The 12,114-nt window shown below is 40.6% G+C and overlaps 1 protein-coding gene across 1 annotated transcript in view; it reads right to left on the bottom strand.

The window, feature by feature from the left end:
* Positions 1-12,114, bottom strand: part of DTHD1 (death domain containing 1) — a 37,813-nt gene that overhangs the window by 24,430 nt on the left and 1,269 nt on the right. The window contains exons 2-5 of the mRNA XM_024210418.2: positions 5,657-6,488; positions 4,824-5,154; positions 3,862-4,041; positions 1,046-1,290 (exon numbers count right to left, since the gene is read on the bottom strand). Of these exons, the coding sequence (XP_024066186.2) occupies positions 1,046-1,290; positions 3,862-4,041; positions 4,824-5,154; positions 5,657-6,488 (1,588 nt within the window). The remainder of the gene's footprint in view (positions 1-1,045; positions 1,291-3,861; positions 4,042-4,823; positions 5,155-5,656; positions 6,489-12,114) is intronic.

A 12,114-nucleotide genomic window follows, 5' to 3' on the forward strand; every position in this document is an offset into this window, starting at 1 on the left:
GAGGAACATTTCTAGGCTGACACCAACCTGCTCCAACGGATCCCTAAAAAGAAATCCCACTACCGCTGTTCCTACTACAGGGTTTTATCCAGGCCTTTACCCAGGGAAGCAGACAAGTGGGTTTCATTGTCAGGAGCACTTCATTAATCTGTCAGTTAAGAACTACTATTAGGACTTGTCACCAAGATTACCAAAAGTGACTAGTGATTATAGTTGCCTCTATTTTCTAAGGGGGAGGGGCTGATTTTCAGAAAGAAATGTGGTGCTGTGTGTCCACCCTCTGATCAAGCTGAGCAGTGCTGGGCACCGTGAAATTAAGGCACACAAAAAATCACTAGGTTTTAGAACTCTTGACCCATATAACCTTCTGACCTTTTAGAGTAGAGCCTGGAGACCAGGCTGGCCACCTGCCCATTATAAGGTTGCTGTCCTGGGCAGCTGGAAATATTGATTCTTTTGTGCGTTGGACTATTTAAGTTTCACATTGTACTTGATGTCATTAATGGCCATGAAGAAGCATTGAGTAGGAAACAAGAAGACTTAGAGTGAGTAGTTTTCTTTGGTTTGTTCTGCTAGGAAATAAACTCAGACATGTACAGCAATGAAGGGTGAATCCTGGACATGACTGTAGCTACACATTAAGAATCAAACGTTGCCACCCTGACTCGAATTGAGTTGTATTCTGGACTACACATGGAGTAAGATACTACTCAATGTGAGTCAAGGTGGCAAAATCTGGTGTTAAATAACATGAAAACAGCTAAATTCTTCTTTGCTATAAATGTCTCAATTTTTCCCCATCTTCTGTTTAAAAACACTGGGTGAGATCCCCAGCTGGTGTAGGTCGGGGTGGTTTCATTGAAGAAAATGGAACTATGCTGTTTTACATCAGTTGAAAATCTGGCTCATTATATTTTTGAAGAGGACACCTTCAGAACACTTTAAGGTGAAGAATACATTTTAATATAAAAATGGTTTAGTCAGGACTATTTGCAATTCCTTTGTCTTGATCTTGCTGGATTTGTAGGAGGAAGTTCTCACTTACCGAAGATGATATGCAGTTGTAACCCTGGTTACAGTGGCACTAGATGCTCTTGCATGTTCTGTTGCATCTCCTGGTCTCTTTTTTTCTGGATTTGGAGGACAGGGTAGAATAACACTGACTGACTTGTTAAATGGCTGGGATGAAGGATGCTGGATATGAACCAGTGGGCTAGTAGACACTACTGAATGGTACATGTCATATTTTGCCTTTAATATGGAAACCAGTGATGGCTCAATTGGCTGGACCTATGTATAGCAAGTAACACAATAATTAATTTACAAGTAATTAAACAAAATTGCTGTAAAAATCATTTTAGTTTAACTTCAGGAACTGGAGGAGAGTTGCATTTCACAAAATCTCTTGACATTTTTTAATTGAGACCATATAGATTTTTTTTTTTTTTTTTTGTTGAAGAGCTCTAAGGTTCTTTCTTTCTTTTTTTTTTTACCATATGCACAACCAAGTTCTTTGCAATAGTGTCATCAGAAAATTCTGCCATTGTTAATTAAATAATTTGGACTCCTGTTACTGTGTGTGATTGTCTTAAAAGGTCCAGTGGTACCTTAAAGACAAACAGATTTATTTGGGCATAAGCTTTCGTGGGTAAAAAACCCACTTCTTCAGATGCAAGGTAGAATTTATACACTACCTTTTTGTCTGTATTCTTATATTAATTTTTTATTATTCTTTTTATACACATTCTATTTGCCAAGAATTTTAAAGTCATGCCACTTCTCTGATTTAACTTGTTAATGTTTTCATTTACATATTACAGCTAGGCCAAATCTTGAGGTTCTCAGATTAAACTCTCACTGACTACACTGGGAATTTTGCTTGAGAAAGGATGGAGCATATTCATATCATTATTATTAAAAGTAATTATTTACACATATTTGCAAACATAGGGTCAGATTTTCTGGATGCACCAGATCAGGGAAGCTATAAGGTAGCCAGTTTTATCTCCCAGATTCTCTGTCCCTAGCCTTCCAGTTCTCTAACTTTGGACCAGCTGGTTATAATCCCCTAGGAGCAATACACTATCTAGGAATAGCTGAAGCATATCATAGTCCAGCCATTCCTGACCTCCCTACTCTAGGAACACCCTCTGTGCTTGTGACTCCAAGGAGGAAGGAATAGGAACAGGTTTTATTGGCTCTATGCCTGCTGGGGACACCCACACAATGAGGTATTCCCAGCATAGGATTTATAGCAGTGGTGCCCAAACTTTTTCTGTCATGCCCCCTCTTACCAGTAATGGAATCTGTCTGCAACCCCCCTCTATTACTGCACAGCTGGGGGCAGAACTGGGGATGGGTGAGTAGCTGGGGCTAAAGGCAGAGCTGGCTTTGGGGCAGAGAGCAAATGAGGGCAGAGCTGGGCCGGGGACAGAGCAGGTTATAATCTGGAGTGGAGCTTCGGCTGAGAACACAGCAGGGGGCGGAGTGGCCAGGCCTGGAGCTGGGCTGGGGTGGAATGGAGCGGGGGGGGGGGGAAGAGCAAGGGGTGAAGTGGGGCTGGGGCTGAGAGTGGAGCAGAGAGCAGAGTGGAACTGCGGCTGGGATCAGAGCTGGGCTGGGGTCGGAACAAGGGTCAGAGTGGAGCTGCGTCTGGGGGCAGAGCTGTACTGGCGGCAGTGTGGAGCTGCAGGTGGTGTTGGAGCTGGTCTGGGGGCAGAGCAGAACTAGGTGGCTTTCAACCTGCTGCCCGAGGCTGGCCAGGGCTCCACCCCCCCCCCAAACATTCCTCTGTGCCCCCCTTGGGGAGCACACCCCACAGTTTGAGGACCACTGACTTATAGGGAGATGACTCCTTTTTTTCACTTCCAGACTAGCTCAAAGGGAATGGATGAGAGCGGAGAAAATTTGCCTACAAAATACACCACTGCCTGACCCAAAGACTTCATGCACTGTGTAGATTTTTTAATTATAATAATTATTGTTATTGTTGGAACAATCTTGTTTCCCAGAACATAGCAAGCATATAAATAGCTATTGCTTCATTTATATTGGCAGATGATATGTTTACTATGAGACTAAATGGTTTTAACAAATGTTATCTGGGTTTTTGCCACCACTCAAAAATGAAGTGACTGACCTCTTTCAAATACATATTGGACACTTTCATATAAAGCAGCAAGAAAGTCTGCATGCTTATGCTAATGAAGTTATTATTGTTCCTCAAGGGTTCTATTCTATAGAAAGGCTAATTATGAAAGTGAGAAATTTATTGTAAGTGGCCTTCTTAATCATCTCAAAATGTGAAGTAAAAATTAACAATGTATTTCTGTTCTTACTCCATGCTTAAGATGAAAGGATCCATTTCACACAGTTTTGACTTCCTTGTTCACAGTGGTGAAACATCCACATGTAAAGCTGAAGTAGGCAGGCTTTTTCCAGGGGAAGTTTACAAGAATTGTAGCGGGTTGGAATCTACCTTTCCCTTATAGGCAGATGTCAGACAAGCCTCACATGTCTATCTGACTCTTATCCCTGCCCCTGAGATGGATTATGGACTGTAATTCACACATCCCCCTGTGCACTGGATCCATAGAGTTGTGGATGGATGTCCTGCCAAAACTTCCCTAGCCTCCTTTCAAGTTGGCCTGTTTGGAGTTGACATGAAACCCAGGACTGTTATGCATAAAGGTTGCAGAGTCCCCCTGAGTGTCCACTCCATAGCCACTCAGCTGTCTATGCAGTGGAACCACAGTAATAACACTGTTTGGAGGCCTTCCATCATTATGATGGGTTTCTCTTTGGAACTACTCATGTGACATGGACATGATGCGAAATAAAATATGAATATTTCACACTTACCTTTAACTGCATGGTCACTGGAGAACTGAACGTTTCTGGAGGGTAGTAGAAAGAGATTCTAGAATCCATGCTTAGCTTTTGTGAGAACCCTTTCTTTGGAATGGTGAATGTTTCTTTTTTTAAGCACGACACCACAGAAAAAATACCAAGCTGGCAAATTTTCACGTCTGCAAAGGCCCCCTTTGTGGGAGAAAAAAGATGCTACAATTGTTAGTAGATTATCATTTCCGATGGATGAACTAACTATATTCAGAGAAGCAAAATGAAAATAACTTAAATGTTATTACCATTTTGACAGCCTGGTTCCCTACTGTATTACTCCGGTAAATTTCAGTGGTGAATAAGGCTCAGCGTCATTAACAAGGTTGCCATCCTATGTTTAGTAAGTGGGAGGGTGGGTGTATGAAGATATAATTGTTACTCTTCTTTAGGTTAAATGCAAAGTAATCTCTCCTCTGTTTCATTTACCAAAGAATTGTCAACTTCACACAAATGCTCACATTTAAAACAAAACAAAACTTTAGAATCATCTGTATTCTGGGGCAAAGAACTTCTCCAATTAATGTTTCTGAAGAGATGTTAATTGGTGAGTTTTGTATCCAATCAACCATGGGGAATCTTGGAGAGAGAAATACAATTTAGTCTAGAAAAAGATCCACACTGAACCAAATTATGCTCTGAGCCACCTGAGGGAGGAGGGGAGGATAGGCAGCTTTAGGTTTACCTTTATGCCTCCCTATATTGGGGGTTGTTCTGGGGGAGTGAATTAGCACCTGACTTTTGAGGCACCCAAAACTAGTGGAAAATGTGGGTCTTAGTGTTTAGGTAACCTTGGCAATATATGAAATTCATGATGGAAAGCATGGCTTATTAATCACTGCTTTAATTGCAAAATTTAACTCAACCTTAACTGTTCAACCACAATAGATCCTTTCATAATACTCAGATACGAATTCACCAACCTTCTGGTTTCCCTGGCACCCATCAAAGGAAATGGGAGTTAAGTAACTTGATTGAAAGTTCATATCGATCACCTTCACCATGATATCTCGATAATTTCCTCTGTAGCGTGCAGTGAATGGGATTGCAATGTTGATAGGAAAGGGAATTAGTTTTCCATGGTCTAAGCATGCAACACTGATGACATTGCTGACCAGCTCCTCAGAATCTTCCACCACCAAGGAACTTATGTCATTGATGATCCTGCATACTAAATTTTCTAGAGTGATGGAAGGTGCTGTAATATAACAGGCAACTTCAGGTTCAAACTTACCACTCACTTCTGCTAGAAATCTGCAGAAAAATACACAGTATTATTCTTTGGGATTTTCTTTTTTTGTCCTATATTATGTAAGAAATAAAGTAATTAATGTATGCATTTAATATATTTAAATAATAAATACATCCAAATTATCTACCTATCTTTTCAGTTTTTATAAAGCACAAGGAACTCATCAGTAATACCTTGCATTAACTAACAAGTGCATAGGACCTAGAAAAATATAAGTGAGACTGATTAAAAATTCGTTACAAATTAGTAGAAAGCTGCCTAATTTTGGGACCTGATCCAAAGCTCATTGACATCAATCAATGAAATCTTTCTACTGGTTTCAATAAGTTTTGAATCTGACCCTTTATGTGCTCAAGATTTTAGGAAACTACATTAAAATCTTCAATGCAGGGTTACATTTTTATTAAGTGTCCATACTAAAGGGTGAACTGACCTTTATGCATCTCAAATGGCTGGAGTGCACGCAGATGTGTGTTTACAAATAGTCAACTTTTGCATACTTACTCTTTGTTCATCCAGGGACTTGATCTTTCCACTTTTTCTGAATCATTTGTTGAAAGATTCATGGCAGGTGTATTGCATATATTCTCCAAACTTGTAGACTCAATTGTATTGTTTCTGTTGCTCCCAGTAATCTCATAAATTTCCTCGTTTCTGTTGTCATCTTTTTCTTCTTCACATGAATTCTCTGTTGGTTTGTGATCTTCATATTCCATCTGAGTTGGGGGTTCTTCACTTACTGCCTGTTCTTGATCAGAAAGATTAATTACAGATCTATCACAGATATCTTCGCATTTTCTAGATATAATTATATCATCTCCATTGCTCCTGGGAACTTCTTGAAAAGCTCTGTTTGGGCATTTCTTATTATAAGACCCTGCTCCATGACTTTCCTCCTTTCCGTTGTAATCTTTTTGCTCTGTATGTGAACTCTGTAGTAGCTTGTGATCTTCATTTTCCATTAGCTTTGGGAGGTCTCTGCTTACTGCCTGTTCTTGATCAGGATTTTTTTCACTTAATGATATAGCAGTTTCTTTTCCCACTGTTTTGTTTTCGCTTGGCTGGACTTGGTGAATGTTTGGACTTTTCCTTTCATTCATGGGAGAAGTTACCTGGAGTGGCTGACTTACACCAGCAGATACTTTCCCAGAATGTGTCTCTTCTCCTTCACACACAACTATTTCATTGAAAACATCTTGAACAATCTGGGATTGAGATTTATCATCATGTCTGCATCTAATATCATAAAATTTGTTTTTTGCCTCTTGAAGATGTGTAACTGTATCCAGAAAGAGTTCAATTATTTTTTGAAGACAACCCACAAAAGTGATGATCTCTAGAAAAAATTTAATTAATTGAATGTCACTGTGAAATATTAGTGATAGTGTGCAAAAAAAGTCAATACATACACAAGAGAGACAACATGGGTGAAGTAATACGTTTTACTGGACCAACTTCTGTTGGTGAGAGAGACAAGCTTTTGAGCTCCACAGAGATCTTCTTCAGGTCTGAGAAAGGTACTCTGAGACCTTAAAAAGACTCTGTGTGCCTCGAAAGCTTCTCTCTCTCACCAACAGAAGCTAGTCCAATAAAAGATATTACCTCACCCATCTTGTCTCTCTAATATCCTGGGACCGATATTCTTTCACCTTAAGAATAAATGTGCTTGCTTATAGAGAGCTGTATGGTAACTTGTAACTGAGGGCAATTATGCTGTTCATAGCCTCTAGAGAGAAAATAAAGCATGGGTGCTGGTCTGTTTAGGCAGTCTGGCTTGCTGGGAATATCACAATGTTGCCAAGGAACTTTGCAGCCTGGAAAAGCCCCTGGAGATAAGCCAGGAAGAGGCTGCCAGAGGAAGCAACTATGTCTCATGGGGATTGAACGCCCCACTGCAACAGAAATTGTGGACAGACTGGCAGAGTACAAGAAGCTGGAGAGGGACAGAGTGCGACTGGAACTCCAGCTGTTAACAGACCAGGAGTGGCAGTGCCAAGATGAGAAAGAAGAGAAGACGCCAACATGAGGAACACCAGCACCAGCATGAGGAAAGAGGACAGGGAACATATCAGCTTGAGATGGAGAGATTGTGCCAGCAAAACTAATCTGGTAGATGAAACCAAACCCCCTGTACTTGTCTCCGTGGATGGCATACACTTCAAATTATTTCCTCATTTTAGGGAGGGGGATGACAATGTTTTTGAAGCAGAGTGTGAATTGAACAAGGTGAGAGAAAAGAACATGATGTTGTGTTTTGCTCCACTACTGTCAAGGGCGAAGTACTTGGACATTTTCACCCTTATGGACAGAGAGGACTACAAAGACCAAAGGCACTCACACTAGGCTACCGGCTCCTCAATCAACACCTCTCTTGGATGGAGACCCTCTTCTCTCTCCCTTCTATCTATGGCTTTTCCAAGCTGCACAGTTCCCTGCCCACACTGTGATATCCCCTTCAAGCCAGACTGCCTAAATAGGACATTGTCTTCATTTTGCTTTCTCTCCAGAGGCTATGAACAGTGTAATTTCCCTCAGTTACAAGTTACCACACAGCTCTTTCTAAGCAAGCACATTTATTCTGAAGGTGAAAGCTTTACAGAGAAAACAAATTTAAAACAATAAAAGAACCTACATGCATGCTAAAAAGCTTATCACACCAGCTCAAGTCTCGAGTTCTGGTAGGTGTCAGTCCTTCAAAACTCATAACTGGGTCTTCCTTGTGATTAGAAGTTCATAACTTTCTCAGATTCAGAATCAGAACAACCATGAATAGTTCAGTCTTTCCTTTGCACAACTTGGGCCTTTCTGGCTTCATGTATAAGGTGATCAGCGGACAATGTCCCACTCCTCAGGGCATAGTTTCAAAAGGCTGGGTTTTGGTTTGTTGGGTTTTTTGGCATAACTGGAGGTGGGGGATTTGCATTCAACTCCCATTAGGTATTCCCCAGTTAAACCTTGGGCCTTAGATCTTGGCCTCATATACAAGACAATCAATAGACAATGGCCAACTCCTCGGGGCATAGCTTCAAAGGGCTGGGTATTTTTTAATAACCAGAAGTGAGGAATTTGCATTCACCTCCCATTAGGAATTCACCAGGAAAACCACAACACTTTTTGTTCCAAAAGTACATTCTCAGGCACATTGTTCAATATAGTCTTTTGAACCGCCGGGTCTCACGTCTGTCACAGTTCCATCCCTCGAGAGGTTACATACAATCCCAGCCCACAATAATACATAAACCATGCATGTAACACAATGAACTCCAAAGATACATAAACTTAATTCAGTAAGGCCTCCCAAGCACACCACAGGAAATTGCCATATCTGTCACAATGTGACCTTATAAGAAAAATGGATTATTTTATTTTCCTGATTTGTCTTGTCTTATGCCCTTTCCTGAAAATTCTTGCAAAGAAAAATGTTCAAGGATTTTGGACGTATTACTTTTACAGCAAGCCCTCAAGCCTTTTGCTGTCAACTCTGTAGCAAATGGAGAGTTTTGGAACTGTCTCTCTTCGTTTATTAGATGCATTACAAACCTCTGGGAGCATTTCTCAGCATATTTCTGTTCACTACTCTGTGATACTCACAGGCTTGTTTTTGAGGTTAAATCCAGTGCAAGTCAATACAAATAAAAAAAGTGATAGAGATGAAACACCATATGCAACACTTACCACTTGCAAAAGATTGAGAGAGAGAGAAAGAAAGGACACCAAATAGGGTGATTCTCTTCTGAATAGAATCCAGTGACTCACATTCACTGCTCCTTTTTTCACACCTAATGAGTAAGCTGTCTGGGTAAATCAATACCTTATTGTTTTCGACATGAAAAATAATTGTATTATATGATGATGTTATTGGTGTGATGCTATACATTAGATGGGCCTTTCCTTTCGGTCCTCATTTTCAGTGGCTTATATCGGTCTCCAAAAATTACATTTTGGAAGAAAGTTTTTTATATTTGTACTTAGCCAAGGAATTAACATTTGAAAGATCCAAAGAAAATGTATTTATGTTTGTTCATTTACCAGAGTATGAAAAGTATATATTTTTTATTGCTGAAGTTGGAAAAAAATTGTGCAGATGCATTTTTTCACTCTAGCAACTCTAAAATGGCTTGGATCTGAGATTTCACAGTTCAAAAAATGTAGATTTCAATAAAGAATGACTGCTTTCATAATGTGAAAAAAATGGTTGCAGAATAAAGAAATGAAAGAGTGCGTATAGCATGATCTGCATGTACCCTTACTGGCTCAAGTATGTGCCATTATGGGGCTAAATTGTGCATGTTGTTTACTAATGTAAATCTAAGCAATTTCACAGTCTCTTCATTAGAAATACTTTGCATTTACAGATTTACTAGAAGAATTTGGTGCGTGGTTTGTACAGTAAACATAATCCATTCAAGATATCTCACCTTATGGACCAGCTAGAATATACTTGGTAAGGTAACAAAGGGAATCCCAAAATGTCCCTAAATATCCCTATACCATTCTGGCCTTAAACGGAACTTCATTTAGAATAAAGTCCTATTCTCCTGTACCTGTCCCTACCATAGGCGCCGACTTCCCCACTTTCCCCTGGGTGCTTGACCACCCCCCTCTGCCTCCGGTCCCGCCCCTACTCCACCCCTTCCATGAGGCCCTGCCCCTGCCCTGCCTGTTCCCACTCCTGCCCTACCCCCATTCCAACTGCTTCCCCAAATTCCCACCCTGGCCCCGCCTTCCCCCTGAGCACACCACTTTCCCGCTCCTCTCCCTCCCTCCCGGAGCTTGCTAAAGCTGCCAAACAGCTGTTTGACGGTGGTCGGGTGGGAAACACTGGGAGATAGGTGGAGGAGTGGGGACATGGCACGCTCAGAGGGGGAGGAGGAGGAGAAGGAAGTGCAGGGGGTGAGGGGAGCTTGGCTGCCAGTGGATTCAGAGCACCCACTAATTTTTCCCTGTGGGTGCTCCAGCCCTGGAGCACCCATGGAGTCAGTGCCTATGGTCCCTACTTCATTATCTACACTAGCCATTTCCAGCCCACCAACACACCAGCAGCCAGAGGCACAACTGATTCCTGACCCAATGCCTCTGCAATATCTGCAACTGCAACTCAGCCAATATGTAAAGGTCAGGTATTCTGTCCATTTATAACAGAAAAAGTGATTTTATTTATATGTATTTTGATTTGTAATGTGTCTAGTCTTAGAGCTCTAAGCACTTCTACCAGATGTAAAAAAAATCAGTTCATACTATAACTCACAACAATTAAAAATTAATACCAAGAAAAGGATTCTACACTGACTAAATTATCAGTTTTGAGGCACTCATTCTGAGAATACCCCAATGGTCATCTCAGGAACATGATATGCGAGGAGCTCAAGTGTGGTTTCAAGATGCCCTACTAGGGTAAACATTCTCATTGTTTCACCAATCCTTTGAGGTAAAACAGAATAAGAAAGGCAGTGGGGGATGTGCTCCATCCCTTCCACTCTTTGTCTAATGCTTTCTCAACCCTCAGAGTAGACTCCAAAAAAGCACCTGAAAAGCTAAGGTGTATTCCTCTCCCTCACCCACTTGTGAAAATTGCTGACAACATGCAATTAAATTAGGGGATTTTTTTAATTTAAATTCATCATAATCTCTCTCACGCATCAGATACATGTATATGGATGCATCTGGTGCCATGTGTGTGGGAACCTACATTTTGGATCCTAAGTGTATGGAGAGAGGGATTCCAGAATGGATGGATAAAGAGGCTATGAGGAAGATCAGTTTCCAGTTGCATCTGAGATCCACTTGGCATAACAGAGAAGGGGAGCCGTAGCAGGACACAAACTCGCTTCAGGGGTTTAAGCAAACAGTTAATACTGCTTATATCACCTGACAAGGCTTGCGAAACCTATTGAGCAATCTTAAAACTATTTAAGTGACCAAACTGTTACCTAATACTATAAGTAGGATCCAGAGCGTAAGGCTATTACAAAAACATCACCATGGTTGCCCACAACAGCAGAAACTATTTGCCTGCATCTAAGTGGTTTCAATTTGTGTGTTATTCGCTAAATAAAGTTGCAGCCATTAAGCCATTTCACCTTAAATTTGTCTCATATTTTCCTTACAGCCTACACACGAGTTTATGTACAGTGAACATGCATATTAAGGCTTTAAAGCTGGCACTAGATACAGTAATACAAAATATTGCTACAGATGCCATGGATATTACACGTAAACTCCAGTTTGGAAAACCCCCATTACCTGAAATTTGGATCTGAAATTTGGAAATAAAAATGTAGATTTTTATTTGAAATTTTCAATTTTCCCCAATTCAATTTTTTTCATATCTTGACCCATTCTGAAAACTGAGCTTTGCCTATCCTATGTACCTTTGCATTTCCTGACATGTATGTGTTTAAAAGCTGAACCATATCAATGCATAGTAATTTTAGACTAGTCACCAACATTATATTAAAAGGGGGGGGGGGAGAATAGCTCAGTGGTTTGAGCATTGGACTGCTAAACCCAGAGTTGTGAATTCAATCCTTGAGGGGGCCACCTAGAGATCTGGGGCAAAATCAGTACTTGGTCCTGCTAGTGAAGGCAGGGGGCTAGACTCAATGACCTTTCAGGGTCCCTCCCAGCTCTATGAGGTAGGTCTCTCTCTCTATACATATATACATATAAGAGCCGTTCCCCATGTTGTTACAATGTTAACCTTAAAATTTCCTTCTGTGCATTTTTTTTAAAGCATGTGATCACTTTAAGGACTATGCTTTCCTTGTTTTTCTGACCTGAGATAACCCAGTTTCAGAATACAGTGGCAGTCTATGTTTAAGTGTCTCCTAACTTCTTAACTAACTCATTGTTTTATCTGAAAGAGAGAGACTATGTAAAAGAATCTTTTTGGAAAAAGAGAATCAGAGGCTTGGTCTACACTACGACTTTAATTCGGATTTAGCTGCGTTAATCCGAATTAA

This window comes from Terrapene carolina, unplaced genomic scaffold (genome assembly GCF_002925995.2).
Source record: "Terrapene carolina triunguis isolate 2854851 unplaced genomic scaffold, T_m_triunguis-2.0 Scaffold66, whole genome shotgun sequence".
Lineage (NCBI taxonomy): Eukaryota > Metazoa > Chordata > Testudines > Emydidae > Terrapene > Terrapene triunguis.